The sequence below is a fragment of the Malaya genurostris genome, chromosome 3 (assembly GCF_030247185.1).
Source record: "Malaya genurostris strain Urasoe2022 chromosome 3, Malgen_1.1, whole genome shotgun sequence".
Taxonomy (NCBI): domain Eukaryota; kingdom Metazoa; phylum Arthropoda; class Insecta; order Diptera; family Culicidae; genus Malaya; species Malaya genurostris.
The window spans coordinates 149614400-149642205 of record NC_080572.1 but is presented as its reverse complement, the minus strand read 5'-3'; the positions used below and the strand labels follow the sequence as shown (position 1 = coordinate 149642205).

The following is a 27806-nucleotide window of genomic DNA, read 5'->3' as shown; positions in this document are numbered from 1 at the left end:
TTGATAGATGCACTTAGCCTAATGTTGGGCGCATGGCGAGCTTGGTTGGTTGATCATGTAGAAGGCGACTTAAATAGTATTGACACATGGATTGGTTGGCGCGACTAGTCTGCAATCATGTATTTCGTGACACTAAGCAGACAAGCGAGAGAAGTTTAAAGTACGAAGCGCTAATCACTGCAACGAAAGTTTAATTTTAACTTTTAATCATCACCATTTATATTGTCAAAGTTTAGGATTTTACTATAGACGTGATTACACAAAGTATTTCATACTACAATTTTCGTTTATAAAACGCACAGAAAAAAATGCTTTTGACTATTCTTACACCTTCTTCTGGGTGATTCCTAATATTGATTCAGCTACTCCCAAGAAATATATCATTTGAGCTATTCCAAACAATGGAGCAATTACGATCATACGGCAAAATCCTCCTTTGAAAAACGCTTGAGGTCCCTCGTTGACAAAAGTTTTCCTGCAAAAAATACAAACAACAGTTACTTCACTTATCGGAACATAACAATAATATATGCCAATTTTATGTTTTGGTTTGGTAGTTGGACCGTAATGTACACGTCTTCAGTGAAGAAAAACCATTAGTTTCTGCACGACATTTTTTTAACCAGACAATACATTTAATGCACTTGAAATCGTTGTAACTCGGAAATAGATATTTCATTATATATTGTGTTTTTGTCTCATAAAGAAAAGCCACTGTGAAGGGCCAAGTTTCATAGGTATATCATTCGAATCGTTTATTCGTGATCGCAAAATTTCTGTGTGTAAGTGTTTGTTTATGTGTATATTAGTTTGTATGTGTTAGTATGTGGCAAAAATATGCAATCAATTTTCTCCGAGATGGGTGAATCGTTTTTCTCCAAAATAGGCTCAAATGATAGGTACAATTGTCCCATAGATTTTTTTGCCTTTCTCATAAAGAAAGGTTACGCAATCTCTGTGAAGACCGACTTTCAAATTCAGACCCGAAAATAAAAGTAGAAGACCGATGGGCCAAATAATATCACTTGGTTTTATCCGAGATGTTTGAACCGATTTTCACAAACTTAGGTTAATGAAGGAGTTCCTGAATTTTATGAGGATCCGATTACAGGTAACAGAGTGGAGAGTGTTAAAAGTTCTATACTGTCACATGAAACGGTGAAGCAAAATACATAAACATGTTTCTAAACTTGGTGGTTATATATTCCAAAATATATGTTGTGCTCCTTCCTCGCCTCACTTACTACATTTTTCTTTTCCGCGTTCTTTTTCCCCTGCTTTTCTCATCAGAAGAGAAAAATGTATTTTTTTTGTTTCGATTATAGAGGTTTTAACCTTAAGGTCATTCGCCTCTTCGGGCCAGAAAAACTTTCTGACCCTATGTGCGGGGGTTGGGAATCGAACCCAGGCGGGCTGCGTGAAAGGCATCGACTTACCCATCACACTATACCCGTTCCCGAGAAAAATGTCATAGATAATAGTTTATAATATATATATATATATATATATATATATATATATATATATATATATATATATATATATATATATATATATATATATATATATATATATATATATATATATATATATATATATATATATATATATATATATATATATATATATATATATAACCTCGGTTCCCTATAAAATCTGCTAAAACCTTTTAAGGCTAATATAGAAAGGATTCATTCACTGCAAGAAGAACAATAAACCCTGTGACAGCTCCTTACCACATTGTGTGAGAAGCGATCGAATATCTTTCTATTTCAGCCAGATGATATGAAGTGCCGTAATCGCATTCACATAAATCACACGAATAATAGCCATGTGATAGTTGAGTTTGGTTGAGTTTGCAATGAAATGATGCTTAGAAATTGCAGTACATATACATTTTGAAATTCTCGGATTCAAATCTGGTGAAAATGTTTCGCCGGCAGCTGGCATGTTTGGATGTAGCCCATGAACGAATCTTGAGCTTTATCCAACTAGTTGACAATGGTAACGCTGGTTCAGGACCATCTAAATCATTCATTTCCAGTAATACCAGAATGGCCAGGTATAATTAAAACGTAAACAACATTTGAAGGGCTGCTGCTTTCAATTAAATTCAACATGCGATCACTAGATTCGACCGAGAATCATTAAAACTGAGGGCCGTGAAAGCTGACTATCGCAACAAATATAAATCCTTTACCACACCAAGTGAACGAGAGTAGACACCAGCATCAGCACGACCATGCAATAAAGTACCGTCCATATAACAAACCATGTGTTCATCAGGTTATCGTTCCAAATAACCAAACAATCACTCCTCAGGAAGATCTAACACGAATGCCACAAAGATGGTAAAGTGTCATCAATAAAATTTAAAAAAAAAACTCCTCAGGAAGGGGATAGCTCACGGATAATTTTGAAAAAAAACTACATGTGAGAGTTAGATCGCTAAGAGTGTTTAAAGACCGGAGTATCATAAACCATAAAACATAAAGACTTTGTATATTTCACAGAGACAAGTAGGTCAACATATGTATATAATCTTGTTTATACCTTTATAATCTTAATCTCATAACTCTAGTTTTGATTTCGATTGGGGTGGCAATTGTTGCTGTTTTTCTATACGTTTCGTCTTTATTTTATTTATTCTTTCACTTGCTCTATTTGACGTTGTTTGTAATTTGAATTTGAGTTCTGAGCTGTAATCGTCGTAATTGTTGATGGGTTCAATTTGTAATGCATTTTTCAACTTGTTAGGAATTGTTGCCAGTTTACCAGAAAGTAATTCATAAGGTGTGTATGGAATATCTGCATGTAGGGTGTGTTATAACAAAAAGTGTAATATGATAGCCATTCATCCCAGTTAAATTGTGTTTCGTTTGTGAACTGTCTTAGATATTCATTCAAACATCTGTGATTTCGTTCCCACCCTCCAATTGTTTGTGGGTGGTTCTGTGTTGAAAACACATGTGTATATTGTAATATTTCTGAGATTTTCTTAAGTGCATCGTTTATGTATTCCGTTCCCTACTCCGTAGAAGGTGCTCCGTATGTTGGCATACAGCTTTCTATAAATACTTTTGCTGTCATATATAGCGAACAATTCGCGGTCGTATGTGCTAATTTTAATCTTGCTGTCGCTCAGTTTACGGGAAAAGTAAGGTAGGGGTTGACGACCTTGTTCAGTAATCTGGCGTCGATAAAAATTTATTGTTCCCATGAAACGTTTCAGCCGTTTGGCGACGACTGGTCGTGGGAATTTTAAAATTGCTGACACTGCTTTTTGTCGTGAATACGACTTACTTTACTATAGGGCGCCTTTTCAAAATTTACCCTCTGAGAGAGTGATAAGTTTTTGATCGTGAATATCTCATGTTATATCTAATGAATCAAAATAATTCTTGCTACACACCATCGGAAATATGATCACAATTTTAAAATAAAATTTTCAGTTCTGTGACATATTCTCAAATAGTTCAAAATTAAACTTTTTTGAAATGTGTGGTGTTTTCGGATTAAGAACCAGAGTGGTTGACTGGTTTTTCAATAATGAATGTGTATTTTCATTTCTACTTATCTCTAGCCGTACAATTATTCTTACCGTAACTTATCGTTTCCTACCGGACGTACCTGGAGCGGGAGAAATCGGAAAAACTATAGAGAGGGAGAGAATGTCATGCTAATGGAGAAGGACTGGTAAAAACGTTCACAGCTGTGGCCCAGCTGTGATGTCATAGATTTGGTTATCGACCTCCGCTTTATGCAGGGCAAGCAATCACGAATTATATTGCTAGCTGCCTGCGCGGTGGACTTAGTTCGAGGTAAATGCGAACGCGCATTTCTGTAAGGTGTATGACCGGGATATCCAAATACGTGGAAATGTCGTATTTGGTTTGGGATTGAATGTAAACTGTACTTAGAATGGATCATGCTAGGATGGGATAATGTGTTATATTACACCTTCACCCTTCGGGAGATGAATGTAACGAAGTGGAATTCATCTAAAACTTTCCTCCAAGTACGTCATTTTGTTATAATGATGATTAGTTCCTGCCTAAGTATACAATGTTTATTGTTTAATTAGTCTATTTTTATGTACTAAATATGATTGTTTTGAGATTGTATGTTCTATTTCACAATTTGGCTCCAAAATGTTTTTAACTCTATAAGGTCCAGAATAAAAAGAATCTAACTTACGCCTGTTTTCATTTTTGAGGTATACTGTGTCATTTTTGTTTATTGATAGTGGGTTTATATTTTTGTTGAGGATATCCTGTCTAAATTCCTTTTTTGCTAGTAATCTTTGCTTTGCTGTTTCGTGGGATAATTGCATTTTATATCTCATTTCTTTACTGTACTGCTCAAAATTATAAATTGGATCTATTTTGTTTTTGCTGTATATCTCCTGTGGGAGTTTCGGTTTTACACCAAACACTAGTTCAAACGGTGTATATAAGTGAAAGCATAAAATTGTAACCATTCATCCCAGTCAGATTGGTGCTGGTTGACGAAGGATCGCAGATATTCGTTTAGACATCTGTGATTCCTCTCCAATGAGCCAATTGTCTGCGGATGATAGGCTGTTGAGAAAGTTTGTTTGATGTTTAAATATTTACAGATTTGATCTAGTACTTCGTTTTTGTACTCTGTACCTTGATCTGTTTTTAATTCTAAAAATTTACCATATATTAGTATAAAATTTTCCACCAAAGTTTTTGCTATTATGTTAGCTTCTTTAGTAGGTATTGGTGCATAAACTACGTATTTCGTTAGTTCACATTGCATTGTTAATGCGCACCGGTTATTTTTGTTTGTCTTTGGTAGAGGTCCGATTGTATCGATTGCCACTATTTCAAACGGTTTTGATGGTGTAGCTGTAATTAGTGTGTTCTCTTTAGTATTTTTAGTTATTTTATTCAATTTGCACAATTCACAGGCCTTGATGAATTGTGAAATTGACTGTTTTATTTTTCTCCAGACATAAATTTCTCTTAGTTTGAGGTATAGTCTATGCTGTCCTATATGTCCACCTGTTGGTGTTTCATGGTGCCTTTTCAATATTTCATTTACCTTGCAAAGATCACTAATGAAAATTGCTGGTTTGAAAATTATAATTTGCATGGCTTTTAATGTTTTATTACTCACTTGTTTGAGTACTTCCATGGGAATTAGTTTAAATATTTCGTCTTCTTGAGACAGCGCAATTTTATTTATTTGAAGTTTTTTCATATCTTCTTCAATGTCTGAAAGAGCAAAGCTAATTTTACTTTCATTATTTATTTTATATTCATACTTCAGTATGCCTTTATTTAGTTTATTGTTTCTTATTTCCTTTGTTTTAATATAAATTGAAAATGTTATGCAATTTTTTTCGATTATTGTGCTGATTTTGGCTAATTTTTTTGTTTCTGATTGGTTTTCGGTGGTGTACATCGCAAGTTGATCAGGCTTGGTTTCACACTCCTCATTTTTTTCAATCGGTTTGGATCTTTGACTTCGTGTCATTGATCGCGTATTCACTATTAGAATCGACTTTTGTTTAAGTTCATCAGAGGTAACGACAACACGTGACAACGCGTCCGCTCCCACGTTATCCTTACCCTTAATATACTGTATTTCAAAATCGAATTCACTTAGATCTAGTCGCATTCTAGTCAGCTTCGACGTTGGGTCTTTCATGCCGAAAAGGTATACTAGTGGTCTATGATCCGTTTTTACTATAAATTTTGTACCGTACAAGTATGATTTGAAGTAGTTAATAGCCCAATGAATAGCTGTTAACTCCTTTAGAATTACGGCTTTATTTTTTTCGCCTGGGGTAAAAGTTTTACTGGCGAATGCAATTGGAAGTTCATCTCCATCTATGTTTTGAGATAAAATTGCTCCACAACCAATGTCTGAAGCATCAGTGGTTAGAATAAAAGTTTTCGTGGAGTCTGGGAATTGCAATATAATTGGAGACATTAAATATTGTTTTAGAGTATAAAATGCGTTTTGACATTGTGGTGACCAAATGAATTGATGGTTCTTTTTCAGTAACTGGTGTAATGGATGAGCTATGATCGAAAAATTCGGAACAAATTTACGATAGTAGTTGCAAAATGCTACGAATCGTCGCACTTCGTCACTATTTGTTGGTACTGGGTTATTTTTTATTGCTTCAAATTTTGAATCGTCTGGCAAAATGCCTTTATCGGTTATTTTATGTCCCAAGTATATTACTTCACTTCTAAAAAATTTGCATTTACTTGCATTCAATTTTAAGTTATATTTTCTAAGTCGTTCAAATACCTTTATTAAATTCGATAAATGATGTTTAATTGAGCATCCTGTTACAATGATATCATCAATGTAGACGAAAGTCATTTCTGGTGTCAGACCAGCCATAGCGATTGTCATCATCCTTTGAAAGCTATTCGGGCTGACATTTAGTCCAAATGGCAATCTTGTAAATTGAAAATGACCTGTCTGGGTCGAGAATGCAGTGTATTTTCTTGCATTTTCGCTTAGTGGTATCTGATGAAATCCGGACATCAGATCCAGTGTGCTAAAAAATTTTGCTCTGCCAAGTTGATCTAGAATAGTATCAATTCTTGGTAGCGGAAATTTATCCGCGAGAAGTTTTTTATTTAGCTGTCTGAAGTCAACAACTAAACGCCATTTTTTTGAGTTATCCTCACCTTTCTTTGGTACTAGTAGGATGGGATTATTATAAGAAGATATGGAAGGTTCGATAATCTTTTCGTTTAGCATTTTATATACCTGCCCATCGATTTCGTTTTTCTGCGAATGAATCATTTTATAGTTAGGGATATAGACTGGTACGTTATCAGTCAGTTCTATATCCTGGGTATAAAAATTGTTGGTAGTAAGTGGCTCATTTTGTAGACAGAAAATGTCGTTGTAATTGTTTATAAGTTTTTTGAAATCGTTTGCTGCGTAGAATGGTACATCCGACTTTTCTATGCTTTTTAAAATTTCATTTGTACGTTGCTCTTTGTTGTTATCGCCTAAATTTGTTTTCAAGTGTTTATAATTTTCTAAAGGTTCTAGTTTTAGGTTGAGATTATTGGTGCTTAAATTAACGGTTGAGTCTGTGGTGTTCAAAATTTTAATAAAAGTGTTTTCTGGTGATATGATAGTACTTCCACAGAACACACCAGGGGTCAATTCCTGTGAAACTATTATCATATCTTTGTTAATTTTGAGATTGTGAAGTTGTCTTATTACTTCACACCTTGGTGGTATAATATATTTTTGGTAAATTGTATCTTCAATTGGTAATGAAAAAATATTATTATAAATTTTGAAATTTAGCATCCAACATTCGTAATCAATGATGCACTTATGAGAAGACAGGAAATCTCTTCCTAAAATGCCATCAGTTAGGATTGGAAAGTTGTTATCTACTATGTGGAAAGTGTGGTTGGTAACAAGTCCATTGCCAAAATTTAATTCTGTTGTGGTTGTTGCCAAGGTTTCGGTTGAAATGTTTGTTATGCCCGTAATTTTTATTTTATTATTAGCGTCTAGTGGGTGGTTATTATTTACTTTGTTGATTTTTATGACGGAAATGTCCGCTCCGGAATCTAATAAAAAGTTGCACAATGAATTAGCCATTTGTACATAAATTTTTACAAAATTTGATGCACAGATGTTCATTGAATAAATCTTCCTAAAAAATGTTGTGGTGGTGTTTGAGCATTGTTAGAATTATTCGGAATAACAGTAATATTACCGTTAGGTTGTGCATTCGGGGCTGCATGTTGATTATTCGGTTGTTCTGGTTGTACGAGGAGCATACGAGGGTTTCGATTATTATAAGCTCCGCGACTGTAACCTCTGTTATTGTAATTATGCCAGTTTTGTCTGTTTGAATTAAAATTGTTTCGGTATGTGTTGCGGTAGTTTTGGTGTCCTCTGGAAATAGTTCTGCTATTATTATAATTATTGTAATGTCCGGGGTGCCCATTGCGATGTGAGTATTGTCCACCAGACGTATTTGGTCTTCCACGCCCGCGACTAGTGTGTCGTGTGGTAAAAATTTGAGCAGCGTTGCTCGTTTCTGTAGTGTTCTCTCTTACCTTTTGGGTTGCTGCATTAATGTCAGCAAAATTGCCCGCTTTTAGTATGATTTTTATTTCTTGGGACGTTACTCCTTTAATAAGAAAGTTCAGTCCGCTTTTGGTTGCTAACGAATTAGCCGTCTGCTCTGGGACTCCCTGAGCTAGATAGGTACATTTTAGCCGTAATGTAAGGTTTTCAATTTCTTCGCATAATTCACTGGTTTTAGTGCTTTTCACCTGATTCAATTTAGCTACTATGGAGTCCGGGGACTCACTTACTTTACAGCGTCTTTCGACGTCGTCTGCTAACGCTTGTAGCGTATCGCAGTTTCCTAGCCCTAGCCGCGCTTTACCGGTTAGTCTAGTTTTAACGAATTTTAATGCCGTTGCTAGTTGGTTTGCTGGTGTCAGTTCAGCCAGTAAACTTACGGCGTCTGTAAACGATGATAATGAGTCAGCAGAGCCATCGTACATGGGTACGATGGCAGTCGCCTGCTTCACGTCAAATATTGCGTCGGTCATTATCTTCTCTTTGTTTGATTCTATACCTAGACTACTTAATTTTTGGTTAATTATTTTATTTACTTCGTAATTCCACGACCGGGAGTTTTTTACAAGTATATGAAATTCTTCGTTCGGTATTTCGTCTTCTTTTTCTATCAAAAACAGCTCAAACCCTGTAAACGCCTCAGCGCACTTCTTTCTTTTTGACTCTAACAATTCTCTAGATATGGGTGTGTTTACTGCCTTTTTGCAGTAGGTATAAAGACTTTTTAATGTTTCATAGTAATTCATCACCCAGCTAATTTAAAACTCACTAAAGTACGCGTAAATGCATTTGAATTATTTTTTTTTTGTGTACTACTAACAAATGGTTTTAAGCATCTGAATAACTGCTTGCCATAGCACTTAAATCTAACTTATTTTCATATCTATTTCAAGCACTTGTCTCACCTGGTTGACATCGCCCGTTACTTCCTACCTTCTTTAATAGTTGGAAAAATGCTCTGAAGGCTGGAAAATTTTTCTTTATTGTTTTCGTCCCGTAGGACCACTGTTCCCTCATTGGGTAAGATTTTTTTTTTGTATTTTGTCCCGTAGGACCACTGTTCCCTACTGGGTAATGTTTTATTGTTTTCGTCCCGTAGGATCACTGTTCCCTACTTTAAACTGGTAGCTGCGCGATTGACCTTGCAGCTTTTAACGCCTGGTCTCGGGCGTGTCTTTTGACAATCATGTAAATTTTTATTGACAGATTCACTGCCACTAGTATTAGTATGATTGTAATTTTTAGCTCATTCGTTTCGTGAAACTCTGTGTGAGTTTCTAGCTCATTCAGGATGTTTACCTGTGCGTCCCCACTTTGTGTGACGTGCTTCGAGCTGGATTTTCCCATTTTTTTTTTACACCCTTATCAATCTCGACATTTATTCAATTTATTGGTACTTTTTGATCGTCTACGCGACCACAAACTACACTCGCACGTTTTCTTCAAAAATTTCACCGTAAATTTGGCCAAGAAATACACTTTATCTTCGATTTTCCGGTGATAGTTTAACTTTTCTTTCTCACACGGCACTAATTTTTCTTCACAGCGCGACGACAACAACCATCTTTACTCGACTACGCTCACTTTCGTACAATTATTTGAACTGTTTTTTTTTTTTTGATTGATAACTTTGACCCGTGACACATGTCAACGGTTCGCCATGTGGTGTTTTCGGATTAAGAACCAGAGTGGTTGACTGGTTTTTCAATAATGAATGTGTATTTATTCATTTCTACTTATCTCTAGCCGTACAATTATTCTTACCGTAACTTATCGTTTCCTACCGGACGTACCTGGAGCGGGAGAAATCGGAAAAACTATAGAGAGGGAGAGAATGTCATGCTAATGGAGAAGGACTGGTAAAAACGTTCACAGCTGTGGCCCAGCTGTGATGTCATAGATTTGGTTATCGACCTCCGCTTTATGCAGGGCAAGCAATCACGAATTATATTGCTAGCTGCCTGCGCGGTGGACTTAGTTCGAGGTAAATGCGAACGCGCATTTCTGTAAGGTGTATGACCGGGATATCCAAATACGTGGAAATGTCGTATTTGGTTTGGGATTGAATGTAAACTGTACTTAGAATGGATCATGCTAGGATGGGATAATGTGTTATATTACAAATGTTTGGTATAAACGAGTATCAAAGAAGATAATTCATAAGGCGCGTTTGCCTTTCTCGTATTTTGAAAGCTCATAGCTCAGTGATCTGTAGAAGGATTTATATAATCTAACTACCAATAGAATCGAAAATTTTTAACTTGAACGTGTATTGCAACAACATTGAAGTTTTTCAATAGTACACTATTGAAAAACCTGTTTGATTTAACCCATGAAAGCACCAGCCAATCAGAACGCGAGATGTCTGAATCTATACAAGAGCATTCATTGGTTCATTTTTCCTACTATTTGCTGAGCAACTGTTCCCGAAACAAGACACACGAGAGAACAACATCGAGGACCTGTCGTCTCACTGTTTCCCGATCTGAATGCACGAGACACAATGACACCGAAAATCGGTAGAAAGGCAGCCAAAAAGTCCAGCAAGGCCCATTGCTGAAACAAGACACACACGAGAACCATATCAGATCTCAATATTTCCTACCAAAATATTCATCAAGATGGAAGCTAAATTAATTTGCACCGTCACTAACACATTCAATTACAAACGGCAATGCGAAAGCGAAAGTGACGATTTTGGACACATCTTTATACTAGTATACAAATATGCCGTGCGAAACAGAGTTGAACAAATTGAACAAATGAAAGAGATGAACTAATGTTTCCACTTGATGTGCGCATTCTACTTTCCAGGCGTAACATAACTGGCTAAACTTAAAGCAATCCTAAATATTTCTTTATCACAGTGGTGTGGTCGTCCTGAAAAGGACGGGGTTTTCAACTCCTCATCGTTACGGATGGCCAGCTGCAGATGGCGAGGGACGATTTTCGTTTTCTTGTTGTCACGGGCAGCCTTACCGGCCAATTGCGTGTTTCTGCGTAAAAATTCCACAAATGCTGTTAGCTCGACAGCCAATTCAGTATTACTGGCTGTTGCTATACTAACTCTCTCTTTTATATCGTCTCACTGTTTCTCATTCTGCGAAATGGAGGTCCTTACATCGTTACCAGTAGAGGTATAAAAAGAAATGTGATGTGAGAAATAGCGTCATTTAAGTTAAAGCAGCTACTCTGAACGTACCAGACACCGTCAGCTGTTAGATGGCACCGAAAACCGGAAAAAGGCAGATTTGTACCGTAACTAACAATGCATATATGTACAGATAATTCTGTATTATTCTTATTATTATTATTATTATTATTATTATTATAATAATTATTATTATTATTATTATTATTATTATTATTATTATTATTATTATTATTATTATTATTATTATTATTATTATTATTATTATTATTATTATTATTATTATTATTATTATTATTATTATTATTATTATTATTATTATTATTATTATTATTATTATTATTATTATTATTATTATTATTATTATTATTATTATTATTATTATTATTATTATTATTATTATTATTATTATTATTATTATTATTATTATTATTATTATTATTATTATTATTATTATTATTATTATTATTATTATTATTATTATTATTATTATTATTATTATTATTATTATTATTATTATTATTATTATTATTATTATTATTATTATTATTATTATTATTATTATTATTATTATTATTATTATTATTATTATTATTATTATTATTATTATTATTATTATTATTATTATTATTATTATTATTATTATTATTATTATTATTATTATTATTATTATTATTATTATTATTATTATTATTATTATTATTATTATTATTATTATTATTATTATTATTATTATTATTATTATTATTATTATTATTATTATTATTATTATTATTATTATTATTATTATTATTATTATTATTATTATTATTATTATTATTATTATTATTATTATTATTATTATTATTATTATTATTATTATTATTATTATTATTATTATTATTATTATTATTATTATTATTATTATTATTATTATTATTATTATTATTATTATTATTATTATTATTATTATTATTATTATTATTATTATTATTATTATTATTATTATTATTATTATTATTATTATTATTATTATTATTATTATTATTATTATTATTATTATTATTATTATTATTATTATTATTATTATTATTATTATTATTATTATTATTATTATTATTATTATTATTATTATTATTATTATTATTATTATTATTATTATTATTATTATTATTATTATTATTATTATTATTATTATTATTATTATTATTATTATTATTATTATTATTATTATTATTATTATTATTATTATTATTATTATTATTATTATTATTATTATTATTATTATTATTATTATTATTATTATTATTATTATTATTATTATTATTATTATTATTATTATTATTATTATTATTATTATTATTATTATTATTATTATTATTATTATTATTATTATTATTATTATTATTATTATTATTATTATTATTATTATTATTATTATTATTATTATTATTATTATTATTATTATTATTATTATTATTATTATTATTATTATTATTATTATTATTATTATTATTATTATTATTATTATTATTATTATTATTATTATTATTATTATTATTATTATTATTATTATTATTATTATTATTATTATTATTATTATTATTATTATTATTATTATTATTATTATTATTATTATTATTATTATTATTATTATTATTATTATTATTATTATTATTATTATTATTATTATTATTATTATTATTATTATTATTATTATTATTATTATTATTATTATTATTATTATTATTATTATTATTATTATTATTATTATTATTATTATTATTATTATTATTATTATTATTATTATTATTATTATTATTATTATTATTATTATTATTATTATTATTATTATTATTATTATTATTATTATTATTATTATTATTATTATTATTATTATTATTATTATTATTATTATTATTATTATTATTATTATTATTATTATTATTATTATTATTATTATTATTATTATTATTATTATTATTATTATTATTATTATTATTATTATTATTATTATTATTATTATTATTATTATTATTATTATTATTATTATTATTATTATTATTATTATTATTATTATTATTATTATTATTATTATTATTATTATTATTATTATTATTATTATTATTATTATTATTATTATTATTATTATTATTATTATTATTATTATTATTATTATTATTATTATTATTATCATTATTATCATTATTATTATTATTATTATTATTATTATTATTATTATTATTATTATTATTATTATTATTATTATTATTATTATTATTATTATTATTATTATTATTATTATTATTATTATTATTATTATTATTATTATTATTATTATTATTATTATTATTATTATTATTATTATTATTATTATTATTATTATTATTATTATTATTATTATTATTATTATTATTATTATTATTATTATTATTATTATTATTATTATTATTATTATTATCATTATTATTATTATCATTATTATTATTATCATTATTATTATTATCATTATTATTATTATCATTATTATTATTATCATTATTATTACTATCATTATTATTATTAAAATGACTTGCATACCGAAGATCGTCGATACATTTCAGACCAGGCCATTCCAATTGTTTCGTACTGAAATTTTGAGAAGAATCAGATATCTTCAAACTTCATAGCTTCAATAAAAATAAACTACAAATTTGTTGTACCTAGCTTCCTATATTGGCAAATTAAAAAGGAATTGTTTCAAGTTTGGAATATATAGCTGTAGAATAGTAGCTGTTTAATGTAACTAATCTGTACTTTAATGTAGGTGCATCGCTTCAAACTCTATTAGTGAAAAAGGGGAAAGCTTGCACAATTAATATAATCAATCAACTAACTGATATTCGGAAAAGTGATGGGAGCGTGCCAGTTTTCTCGTATTTACGACATCCAGTTATGTCTGATTAGCTTCTTTTACCAGGTGTAAAGGGTTATGTCGACATCCAGTTATGTCCATTAGCTTCTTTTACCAGGTGTAAAGGGCTAGCCCAATAAATTTTTGAGGGCTAACAGATGTCTTGCTCCATGAGAAACCGAAATTCGGCTTTAGTCTCATTCAGTTTGTCGATTGATAATCTTCGAGGGCGACAAAAAACTGGTTGGCCTGTGGTTATGATTTGATAAACCGTTTTAGCCATGGTTGGGCGTTGGTTCATGTTAAGCACAGTGATGTCCTGGAATTCCTTCAGAATATCAGCAAAGGGTGATCTTACGTCGTAGGTTGTAATCTACGGTTCCGAAGCCGCGTTTATGTTGTTAATATGCAGGTTGGTACGGTTATCGATGAGTTTATTTCGTCGCAGGTCTACTAGAAGGTCATAATACTTCAAAAAATCTGCTCCGATTATCGGTGATCTTACGTCTGCGATTACAAACACCCACGTGAATGGTCGACGAACTCCGATGTCTAAGTTCAAACGATTTGTACCGTAGGCGTTGATATAAGTTCCATTGGCTGCGAAAAGCTGGTCTCGTGATACTGGGTTGAGTGGCTCACGTGGTGATGGAGGAATAACGGAAATGTCAGCTCCTGTGTCTATAAGGAAACTCTGATGTGTTTTATGATCAAGAATGTGTATCCGCCATATGCGGGATTGGTTCAGTACGGTATTGGTTGTTTCTGATAATGTTTCAGGAATTTAAAAGCAAGGCTGCGAGGTCATCAGTTTTTTTCACGACGGGTGTACGTTTCGATACTGCCGTCGTAGAAAATACATGGGACGTATAGGTTTTCCCCTTTTTGCTTCTCACAGTTGGTTGCTTGCACACCGTTACGATAATGAAACCAACAAATCCATCGACGATGGTTTTTTTGTTGAATCTGTGTAGGCCGGTGTAGGCGAACGTCTACTTTTCGAACGATTTCCAAATCTGGTGCGTGATCGTCCTCTATCGTGAAAACTGTTGGAAATAACTTCTTCTAAACGTCTAGTAAGGGTATAAATGCGGTTCTCCAAGCTAGAGATAGTTGATTCCTCCTTCGCACGAATGGCTACGATCTCATTTCTTGGTGCTTCCATTATCTTGTCGGCTACATTCGCTTGTTCATCAAGTGACGCCGATGACATCGCTGTGATGATTGAACGTGTTGTGCATGGCAAAGCGCGTAACCAAAGATTGGAAAGGACATTGTCAGGACATCCAGTTCCACCCAAACGACGCATCTCGGACAGCAGAACACTCGGTTTTTGATTGCCAAGTGTCATCCCAGACAGTAAACTGGTTAGCATTTGCATATCTGATGGACGAAAATGAGCAACAAAGGCGGCTTACAGCGTCTCATAGCGATCGTTTCCGACCATGATATTACATTTAGCAATGATGGAATACACAAACTTAGCGCGTGAGCTGAGTGCCACGATTAAGGCATTAAATTTGTTTTTATCTTGCCTTATCTGGTTCACACTGAAGGCAGGATCTAAACAAATGAACCAAGTGTCGATATCCTCTGCATCGAATGGAGGGAAACTAATCTTAGCGATCATTGTAGCGGTTTCGGCAAGTGTTTCACTTTTTACGCGGCTATCGGAATCCCCATCTTCTTTCTTGTCAGCGTTCATCACTTCAGTACCGCTGTATTTAAATCGTTCAAAAACTGTGCAAATAACGAATTTGCGCGTTCAAATGATACGATTCGATGTACGGTATAACAGCGACGTACGGTATATTCGCGTGCTAAGTTTATCAAACGAGTGTCGGGGTCACCAAATTTTGGGGAACCTTGGTTTCAATAAAGAAATACGCGGACACGTCTGAATAGGTTAAGATCAAATATTTTACTGCTATGTACAAAAGATTATCGTTAAGATGCTTGTGTGAAAGTGAGTGAGTGAGATACAATGACAAGTGTGTCGATACAGTTGATAAGAATGTGTGATCAGTGCTAGTACTTTCTAGGCTAATGTACCTGTTGACACCACAAGAGCAACGTCTCTGCGGAAACCTTTGTCGTTCCTTTTCCCCTGCAGAAACCAATTCGTGTATCTGAAAGCAAGCCATTAGTTTCGACCCAATTGTCCAGACGGAAGAAAATCATTTTTTCGAATAAATATCCAGATAGAGGAAAGTATAATAATCGGCCGATACGCTGAAGCTCTTGCCAAACAAGTAATTAATTTAATGGAGAAATTTAAAGTATCTCTTCTACTGGATGAACGCAAGGATTTGTAAAAATATCATTTCCAAACGCAGACTATATTCACTGCAAAGCACACGTGCTCAATCTTATTTTATTATCATTCAAAAACAGCGTCGTGTTGATGTTGCCAAAGAGATGATTTCCAACGTAGATAGTGACCCCACATTCATCGAATGCATCATAACTGGTGATGAGGTGTGGATCTATGAATATCACGTCGAAACCGCACAACAATCGACCGAATGTCGCTTCGAAGGCAAGCCGTTGTTCTAAATTTTCATCCATTATAAAAATCGCCACACGAAAATTTTTCAACTTCTTTGTATAGACGCCAAACAAAAGCTAATCGTACGATATGCGTCAAAATTTGACAGAATGTGTATAAAAGTGTTGCCAACGTTGAGAAAATAAAAGTTTACCGATTGGACAAGCGCAGGAATTTTAAAATGAAAATTCCGGTTCTTTTTTGATCATAACGTATACCATTCGAATCAGTTCGTCAAAATCACAAAATGTCTGTCTGTGTGTATGTATGTATGTATGTATGTATGTATGTATGTATGTATGTATAGGTGTATGTGACAAATAATGTCGCTCAATTTTCTCAGAGTTGTTCAACCAATTTCCACAAACTTAGATTAAATGAAAGGTCTTACGGTTACATACAAAGTTCCTTAGTTTCATTTGAATCCGACTTCCGGGTCCGAAATCACAGAGTGATATGCACAAAAAAAAGTACGGGCGTGTAATGTCAGAGACATAACTGGATGTCGTGAATACGAATAAAACTGACACGATTTCTTTACACTTTCGAATTCGAATTGATAGTTGATCGATTGTGTGAATTGCTTTCCCACTTTTCACTACTTTCCCACTTTTCACTACTAAAATTTTCGACGACTTTTGACGTCGATTATCTCATTTCGGATTTGCATATTTCATTGAAAGAAACTATCAAGATGCTGTACAGGATTCATTTCTGCCTTTCAGAAGGACCAAATTGTGGAATTCTCTACACGGGAAAAATTACACGTGATGAAAATTTTTCGGATCATGATCCATTCGGACTGATTTCGATGAAATTGAAGTTGTTGGGTATAACTTCAGGCGTGTTTCTGCTACGATGGTAATTTTTGCAACATAAATTCAGGCGTTTTTTGCAACGATGGTAATTTTTGCAATATAAATTCAGTGAAAAGCATGACGAACTTCTTATAAAATTAAAATATTCTGTTTTTGAAAAACGACGACGCAAGAGATAACGTGTTTACTTGCGTTCATTACTTCAGTTTTGAATTTGTGTTTCAGAATTTAAACACTTAAATGAACTGCATGAGAAAACACGAATGAATGAAGACTCTTAAAAAGAAACTATGTCGAATTCTTGCAAAAAAAATCGTCTTATTCATAATATTTAGGTGCATCAATACAGCTTGTGTTGTTATATCTATGAAACAAATTAATCAAAGTGGTTGAACAAAATATTTTTCTGATTTTCGTTAGATGGTGTTCCAAATTCACAATCGAAATATTATTCTAGCAACATCGGTGATCCCGCATCAAATATGTAAGAATACACTCGAACAAAATGTAACATTGATGTTTGTCAAATGAAAAGCGTAGCCGTGCTTAGTCTCTCATGATTTCAATTTTCGGTTCATTATCTTTCTTTTTATGTTATGTTTATTCTCTATCACGATTATTAAATAACATGCTTCAGGATCAAGTAAACGTTTTCAGTAGGTCTTGCTTTTCAATGTCTGCTTTTTGCTTTACCATTAATCTATTAATCTATCACATCACTTGAGGCAGAGGGTTCAAAGTGATATCCGGGTAGAAATTAGAGTTGCAAGTTTTGAAAAAAATGCATTCTTCAAGTAACGCATTTTCGAACCATGATTAATTTTCATGGGAGAAGAGTTATTGCTCATGATTTCATGATAAGTTAAAATGATTGGTTTCATTATTTTCTAATCATAACAGCAGCAACAGATTTCTTTCCGTGTACGATATTTAGCACAGTTCGGAACTTTTATAGTGATTTTCACTGTCGGCTTAAAAAGATTGCGATGCGATAAGATAGCGACAAAATGCCGCAAAGATAGCGAAACTATCATTCGTATCGATACAACCCCTTCGAGACCACAAGCCAGAAAAAATAGTTTTTAAATTGACCGTTACAATGACTAACTTTTTATTTATTACTAAGAAAACATCAGTCATAATGAATTCATATTGCTAATGCGTATGTGGCAGATTACGGCTACAACTTGCACGGATTTTTTAAGCGTGTGCTATTTATTTGACATAATGTACGATTCAGACGATCCGCCTCCTTCCGTCACCGGAACGTCAGCTTCCGTCAAAATTAGTTTATTACTTTCTTTACCGGAACGTTCACACGCTCCGTCCGTCAAGACGTTCCGTGACGGTGACGATACGTGTGAATGGCTCCATAAAAATGCATGTAATTATTGTTGACGGTGCCGGTGACGGAGATTGACTGTGACAAAAGAAGACGGATCGTCTGAATCATACATAATGGTTATTTTGTGCTTAGTATGTTCCCTTTTCATTTATATTTTGTATTAATCGACGCCTTGGTTTTCAAAACCTCGTGCTTTATTCGATTGTGCTATTTGTCTACTCTAAAATGTTGGTCGTCTTTGACAGATATACATTTGTTGATGCTTTCGATGAACAATGAAATAACAATTGTCGCTAAGGAATTTTACCAGTTGAAAATGCAATTGGCCTCAATCCAACAGCCGATTAATTTTTCTTTTGGCTCTAATGCTAGTTAATTTCAATACAACAGACAGCGAAGGGGTTAAAACAACTGTCCAATTTTCTGGCAGCGATGCCAGGTGAAATTTTAGGCGTCTGCGTATTGGTAATAGTCCTAAGCGACCTCAATATTTAGAAGTATGACGAAAAAACCAAACGAAACCCCTACAGTAATAGCAAACGTCATTAAAATGGACGATTGTTTATAAGAATTTCGAAAATCTGCAAAAAAGTCGGCATAATTGCAAAGTCTGCTAAAAAACGAAATTGCAAATTCACATACCAATCTGCAAACCTGGCATCAGTGGTTCTGACGCTCATTATTCCGCTATCATGCGACGATTCCGTCGCATTCTATGTCCAGCTGAAAACCACTATATCTCGAATGATTTTCGCACAGCGAAAAGTGCACGAAGCAAATAAAATTAATTCAGATTTTCACTAAACTGATGATTTCTACTTTCGATTTTCAAAGAAGTAATCTTTAGATAATATTTAGAGCCATTCGAACGGTCGATTTTATATAATGTTGTCAACTTTTCGTATCTTGTTTTCTTTCTCTCCAGGGCAAACGATCAGCAGCTGATGCAATCGTTCTTGCTTGCATTGAAATTAGCATTGCGAACAAACCGACACATCCGCTCGCAGTGCCAAATGATGCCAAACTGAATCAATTTTTCTTAAGAGGCTTCTATTTACGTGATTTCGTTTGTAGTTTTTTCACAAATGGTCGGTTCCAACGGCCACACATATAGGCACTTATAAAATTTTGACGTCGATTATCTCATTTCGGATTTGCATGTTTCATTGAAAGAAACTATCAAGGCGCTGTACAGGATTCATTTCTGCCTTTCAGAAGGACCAAATTGTGGAATTCTCTACGATATTTAGCAGAGTTCGGAACATTTATGATTTAAACTTTATAAACTGATAATTTTAACCTTCTATTTGCAAAGAAGTAATCATAATAGTTTTTTAGATAACATTTAGAGCCATTAGAATGGCTGATTTTATATTACGTTGTCCACTTTTCGTTTCTTGTTTTCTTTCTCTCCAATGCAAACCACCAGCAGCTGATGCATTAGCTTTTGCTTGAATTGAAACTAGCTTTGCGTACAAATCGACACATCCGCTTGCAGTGCCAAATGATGCGAAACTGGTTTAATGCGTCTTCTCGCCTTGACAACCGGAAGGCAAATGAGAACTTCGATGTCGCTGTTTGAATGCGTCTTCTCGTCTCGACGTCTGCTTCCATCCAACGCACAAAAAGAAATTATCGATTTTCGACCACGGTTCCCCTTTTATAACGGTCAGTTGAAGATATGTGCCTGACTACCTCAAAATCGTCGTCCTTGCGCGAAAAACCCAAGCAAAAGTAAAGTTTTCCGTGTTGTTTTAAAATTTTCAAAAAACTTAATTTTTGATTTGTTTGTGGTTGTCTCACACTGTTCAAAATATTATCCTAAATTCCTGATCATTTTTTTTATGGAATAGTGAAAGAATTATGTTGCTGCGATTAATACAAGTCGAGATATTCACGATTAGGATTAGGATTCTTCCATATGGCTAATTTTGAAAAGGCGCCCCATAGTAAAGTAAGTCGTATTCACTACAAAATAGTCGCATACATTTCTCAGAGATGGCTGAACCGATTTTCAAAAACTTAGTTTCAAATGAAAGGTCTTACGGTCTAATACAATTTTCGGTTTTATACAATTCGGTCTCATATATTTTTCAGGCGAAAAAAAATATGTACATTAATAAATCTTTTATTCAATTTGTACCTACTTGTCACGATAACGATGCTTTTCTATAAAAGTACACTAGTGACTTGACTAGTGAAAATGCGCCCAAAGGGCCAAGTGTCCTATATCATTCGACACAGTTCATCGAGCTGAGCAATGTATGTGTCTCTGCGAGGATGCGTGCGAGTGTGTGTCAAATAATGTCACTCATAAAATAAAAAATCTCATAGTCCCATAAGTTGTTATTGAATTTCATCATGCTTTCAAAGCGTAAAGTGTGTTTAAGTTTGCACACCGTCATTTAAAGTGACGATGCAAGAAAGAGTAATATTCTTTTAGATTTGGCCCAGAACTGATTCAATTTGTAAGCTATATTAGTTACTTACTAAAGGAACCGACTTCGGCTATACTGGTTCTAAGTTCTCGGTTCCAGAAGTACCGGAAATAGTGGTCAAAATGTCTAAAACGAGAGTCGTTCAATTTTATCAGAGATGATTTGATCGATTTCCACAATCTGACTCAAATAAAAGTTCTTATAGTCTCATAGGGTAAAGTGTGTTTAATCATTTAGTGCGACTATGCAAAATAAAGAAAAAATCATACTATTCCGAAATACGTATCTGTATTATAACGATTGATACACTTTTGTGAAAATAGTGACTGTGAAAATAGTGAGTTTCTGAGAGTGTAATGACGTGACATAGTAGAATTAAACGGTACACCAACAGATGGTTATGTTAGTTTATACCCAAAGAAAGTTTATTCAAGATAGAAAAAATATCACAGAATCTTCTAGTGATCTTTTTGAAAATATAAATAATATGAGAAAGGCATCATTATACCACTAGGTGATTAAAAAGGTTTTTTCTGAACATTTTATACGCAGAGGCTCTCTTTGCGTTTAAATTTGTACACTCTTTGTCCCAACATGTTCCGTACATGTTTCGTCTGAGCTTGAGTCGCGGTGTCGAGAATCGAGCCAGCCATAAACGTGTACTCTTCCTTTAGAGGAAGTTATTGAGTTTTTGCAAGTTTCTCAGATATCGAGATCGCATGGATCGCGTGGACCTCACACGAAATATTGATTGGAATAGCTATGCGACCTCGATATCTGAGAGACTTGCAAAAACTCAATAACTACCTCTAGAGGAAGAGTACACGTTTATGGCTGGCTTGATTCTTATTATGCATATTCGATGATGAATTTGCCTAAGGCATTGATTTGATCTAACCGCGTTCTGCAGTTTCGTAGTTTCGTTGTCATTGTTTCAAAAATGACGATCAGTTTTTCAGCAGAGAACAAGTCACCAGAGTCATCATTTGCTTGTGGTTGATTATTGTCCCATCCAGGAGAGATTTTGGAGGAAGATTTTTTTTTATCCAACGGCTGAATCTTTTGGATTGCTGTGAGGAAGTGGCGGCAAATTTGGAATATCCTTCTTCTGTGGGAGCCGTGGGAAACTAATTTCATCCTTCCGTTGAACATTCTTGCGCGTTTATTGTTTACGAAGACAGCAAAACGCAAAACAAATATCCTCTTCATTTCACCATTCAAAATTTGCAAGGGCAAATGAATGTCATTTATGTCAGTTACGTAGTGGCCGTTTCATTTGAGTGAAAGTATGCAGAAAAACATAAGAGTTTATTTGTAAAAAAAAGTTTTCCATGTACTTGAATAGATATTCCTACAATATAAATGTTGTAATTTCATCTGCGAGTAATGCATTTTTGGACAGTTTATGTCAATTTAAATAAAAATGCTTAATGCTTAAAAATTACTGCTAAAGTCAAGTGATAGTATTTGTATTTTCTAGAAAGTGCATCTGTAGTATTAGACTTATCAGCAACAGTTTTGAAAACGGAATCAAAGAAGCTCCTTTAGCGAGCCACTCTTACAACTGAGATATTTTTTGCTTTCATTCATAGCTTTGTTGGGAATGTGTTATTACTCAGTTGCACGAGTGACACCTAATCGACACATTTCATTTTCCCCTTAGGGTGTACGTCATTGCTTAACCAGACTGTTTCATTACTCGTTTGTGGTGCGTGTCTTTGATGTTTTTCATGCTAAATTGGCAGCATCAATCAAAAATGACAGTTTAGTTAGAACAACAATCGATCAGTACCAAATTTTAACCAATCAAATTTAGAAATGACAACTAACATTTTAGTTGTTTTGCGATCGCTGTCTTTTGCGTGTAGAATTTGAAACAATACATCTAAGCTTAAGTACATATTAGTTACATTAAACATTCTGACATACAATTATATATTACAAAATAGCCAGTATCTTTATGATATAAACGACAATAAACACTGTTGCGAACGTTGCATTGCGAAAACTGCCCAAAGCTAATTAAATTATCCTAGATTTGCACTACACTGATAGTTTTAATTTCCGATTTGCAAAGAAGCAATTTTTATAGTTCTTTAGATAACATTTGGAGCCATTAGAAGGACTGGTTTTGCTCCAATGCAAACGACCAGCAGCAGGATTAAGCATTTGATCCTCTTAAAAGGAAAACTGGCTCTGCGACCTGTGCGTTTGAGGTTTCGTACCACGCAAAAGGTCTGCGTTTTCATTGCCGACTGCTCCTCCTGACGACCGAAATCCAAATGAAAGCACGACCTGAGCGTTTCAAGCTTTATATTAGGTTTGTTCTTACTGATGGTGGGAGAATCTCACCTCGACATCCAGTTTCGTCTGAAGAAATGATCGATTTTCAATCAAAGTTTACCTTTTATACTCGTCCAGTTGATAATCGGAACTGATATGTGCTTGACTACCTCAGAAAAAGACAAGCATGCGTGATGAATTTTCCTCATTATTTCAAAACGTTTTAGGAAACTTTTTTTATTTAATTACTGTTTATTGGAATATGAGTTAAAATTAAATTATTAGGATTTAAATTGGGTGTTCAGCCACAAGTGGTGACTTTTCAGCCCTATTTTATATATGATTTGGTTGTTACCATGAGGCCATCATTTGCTTCCGCAATTCTGAGATTTTTGTGTAGGGAAAATTCTAAACCTACTTGTATTGTGTAATGGGGAAAAGAAACTTATATACTAACTTACTAACTAATACAGAGACCGAATCGATTCAATTGAGTGAGTACACTATTGAAAAACCTGTTTGATTTAACCCATGACAGCACCAGCCAATCAGAACGCGAGATGTCTGTATCTATACAAGAGCATCCATATAAAAGTTGAATGGTTCATTTTTCCTACCATTTGCTGAGCAACTCTTTCCGAAACAAGACACACGACAGCAACATCGAGGACCTGTCGTCTCATTGTTTCCCGATATGAATGCACGAGACACCGTCAGCACAATGACACCGAAAAAGGCAGCCAAAAAGTCCAGCAAGGCCCATTGCCGAAACAAGACACACACGAGAACCATCTCAGATCTCAATATTTCCTACCAAAAGATTCATCAAGATGGAAGCTAAATTAATTTGCACCGTCACTAACACATTCAATTACGAACGGCAATGCGAAAGCGAAAGTGATGATTTTGAACACATCTTTATACTAGTTTACAAATATGCCGTGCGAAACAGAGTTGCCACAGATCAATATGTATTTTTGTCGCGATTACTTTAGTATGCGGCCGAAAACAAAAATTGTTAGAACAAATGTTTCCACTTGATTTGCGTATTCTACTTTCCAGGCGTATCAGAACTGGCTAAACTTAAAGCAGTTCTAAATATTTCTTTATCACAGTGATGTGGTCATCCTGAAAAGGACGAGGTTTTCAACGGATGGCCAGCTGCAGATGGCGAGGGATGATTTTCGTTTTCGTTGTCATGGGCAGCGTTACCGGCCAATTCCAACACTTCGGCAACCAAGTACTCCATCACTGCCGCCAGATAGACCGATGCACCAGCACTGACACGCTCGGCGTAGTTCCCCTTCCGAGGCAAACGATGGATTCTGCCGCCAACTGGGCACTTCAGACCAGCACGGTTTGAGCGGGACTTTGCCTTGCCCTTAACTGTTCCTCCACAATATGCTGTTAACAGCTCGACGACCAATTCAGTATTACTGGCTGCCGCTCTGCTAACTCTCTCTTTTATATCGTTTCACTGTTTCCCGTTCTGCGTATAGGAAAGGAATTCTAACAAAGGGGACGTCCGTCCACCGCTACCACTAGCACGTATAAAAGGAAATGTGATGTGAGAAATAGCGTCATTTAAGTTAAAGCAGCTACTCTGTTCGTACGAGACACCGTCAGAACGATGGCTCCGAAAACAGGTAGAAAAGCAGATTTGTACCGTCACTAACACATTCAATTACGAACGGCAATGCGAAAGCGAATTTTGAACACATCTTTATACTAGTATGGGGTCGTGTGAAAATATGCCTTGCGAAACAGGGTTGCCATATATACAGATTAATCTGTATTATCATTATTATCATTATTATTATTATTATTATTATTATTATTATTATTATTATTATTATCATTATTATTATTATTATTATTAGAATCACTCTTGCATACCGAAGATCGTAGAAGAATCAGATATCTTCGAACTTCATAGCTTCAATAAAAATAAACTACAAATTTGTCGTACCTAGCTTCCTATATTAGCAAATTAAAAAGGAATTGTTTCAAGTTTGGAATATATAGTTGTAGAACAGTAGCTGTTTAATGGAACTAATCTGTACTTTAATGTAGGTGTATCGCTTCAAATTCTATTAGTGAAAAAGAGGAAAGCTTGCACAATTCATACAATCAATCAACTAACTGATATTCGGAAAAGTGATGAAAGCGTGTCAGTTTTTTCGTATTCACGACATCCAGTTATGTCTCTGACATTACTCACCCGCCTTTTTTCAAAAAGTTTACTAATAGAAGAAAGTAAGCTAATTGGTCGATAACTTGACGTTTCTGCTGGGTTTTTATCAGGTTTGAGGATAGGAATTACTTTAGCGTTTTTCCATCTTTTTGGGAAGTAAGCTAATGAAAAACACTTGAAAATTTTAACCAGGAGTCTCAAGGAAACATCGGGAAGATTTTTAATAAGAATATTAAAAATTCCATCATTACCAGGAGCCTTCATGTTTTTAAGTTTCCTAATAATTGACTTAATTTCATCAAAATTCGTCTCAATAATGACATCTTGTAATAACACTTGGGTTTAAATATGATCATATTTCAGTGAGACTTCATTTTCAAAAGGACTCAATACGTTCAAATTAAAATTGTGTACACACTCGAACTGCTGAGCAAGTTTTTGAGCTTTTTCACCATTTGTAAGAAGTATTTGATTTCCTTCCTTGAGAGCAGGAATTGGTTTCTGAGGTTTCTTAAGAACCTTAGAAAGTTTCCAGAAAGGTTTAGAATATGGTTTGATTTGTTAAATTTCTTTAGCGAAATTTTCATTACGCAAAAGAGTAAATCTATGTTTAATTTCTTTTCGTAAATCCTTAGTTATCTTTTTCATAGCAGGATCACGAGAACGTTGATGTTGTCGTCGACGAACATTCTTCAACCGAATGAGCAGTTGAAGATTGTCATCGATGATAGGAGAATTTAATTTAGTTTGAGCTTTGGGAACTGAAAGATTTCTAGCTTCGATAATATAATGATTCAAATTATCAATTCCTGAGTCGATGTCCGCAGAATTTTCTAAAATAGTTTCATGATCCACATGATTTTCAATGTGAGATCTGTAATCCAACCAATTAGCTCTATGATAGTTGAATATAGAACTAATTGGATTAATTAAAGCTTCGTTGGAAAGTCTGAATGTTACAGGAAGATGATCTGAGTCAAAGTCAGCATGTGTAATCGGTTCACTACAAATGTGACTTTGACCTGTTAAAACCAGATCAATTGTAGACGGGGTTTTCACGAAAGAGAAACAAGTCGGTTTACTGGGATGAAGAACTGTGAAGTAACCAGCTTAGAGTTGATTATGAAGTATTTTACCATTACTGTTATTTTGCCTACAATTCCACTGGACATGCTTAGCATTTAAGTCCCCTATTACGAAAAATTTCGGTTGATATCTTGTGAGTTTTTGCAAATCGTCTTTAAAGAAATTTAATTGTTCGCGGGTGCATTGGAATGGCAAATATGCTCCAGCGATGAAATAAATTCCATGGTTTCAACTTCGATTCCCAAGCTTTCAATAACTTTAGTATTGAAAGAAGGTAAAATTCGATGTTTAATTTGCCGTTGGACAAAAATGGCAACTCCACCACCCATTCCAGTAAACCAGTTTCCAGTTTGGAAAAGTTGATCTTGTAGGTAGATCATTTTATTTACAGTTATATCGCCTAAATTAACTTCATTTAACGAAGCGAATGGCATTGAAGGAATATTTGTAGGTAAACTGCCATTAGAAGAAGATGATATGGTCGATCTACCTATTAAAAAATTGTTTTCGTTAGAAGATGAACTGCAAGGCGGTCCTGTGTTTTGATTATTTACATTAGAAGAATTAAGTGGTAGATTACTACCTGTTATACTAGCATAACTGACATTAGAAGATGATGACGAGGTCGATCTACCTGTCAATAAATTGTTTTCGTTAGAAGACGAATTTACAGGCGTACCTTTTTTGTTTTGAATTCGAAGAAATAAGTGCCTTAGAAGAATTAGGCGTGGCATTTGTAACGGTTTTTTGATTTTCAGGTATGTTCTGTAAATTTAAGGTCGTTGATTTGACTTGTTGTCTAAGCGAACGAGCGTTTATAATTGTTTCCCTGACAGGACATTTCAAATAATTGGATTTATGATTTCCATCGCAATTTGAACATGAAAATTTATCAGTGGTTTCATTCATTGGACAAACGTCTTTCGAATGCGATTTATCACAATTCAAACACCGTA

At 33.4% G+C, this 27806-nt stretch overlaps 1 protein-coding gene across 5 annotated transcripts in view; it reads right to left on the bottom strand.

Moving 5' to 3' along the window:
* Positions 1 to 201: 201 nt before the first annotated feature.
* LOC131433743 (mitochondrial glutamate carrier 1-like) overlaps positions 202 to 27806 on the bottom strand; it is a 461990-nt gene continuing 434385 nt past the window's right edge. For all 5 annotated transcript variants that reach the window (XM_058600327.1, XM_058600328.1, XM_058600329.1 and 2 more), the window contains one exon: positions 202 to 475. In XM_058600327.1, coding sequence (XP_058456310.1) covers positions 325 to 475 — 151 coding nt within the window. In that variant the 3' untranslated portion in view covers positions 202 to 324. The remainder of the gene's footprint in view (positions 476 to 27806) is intronic.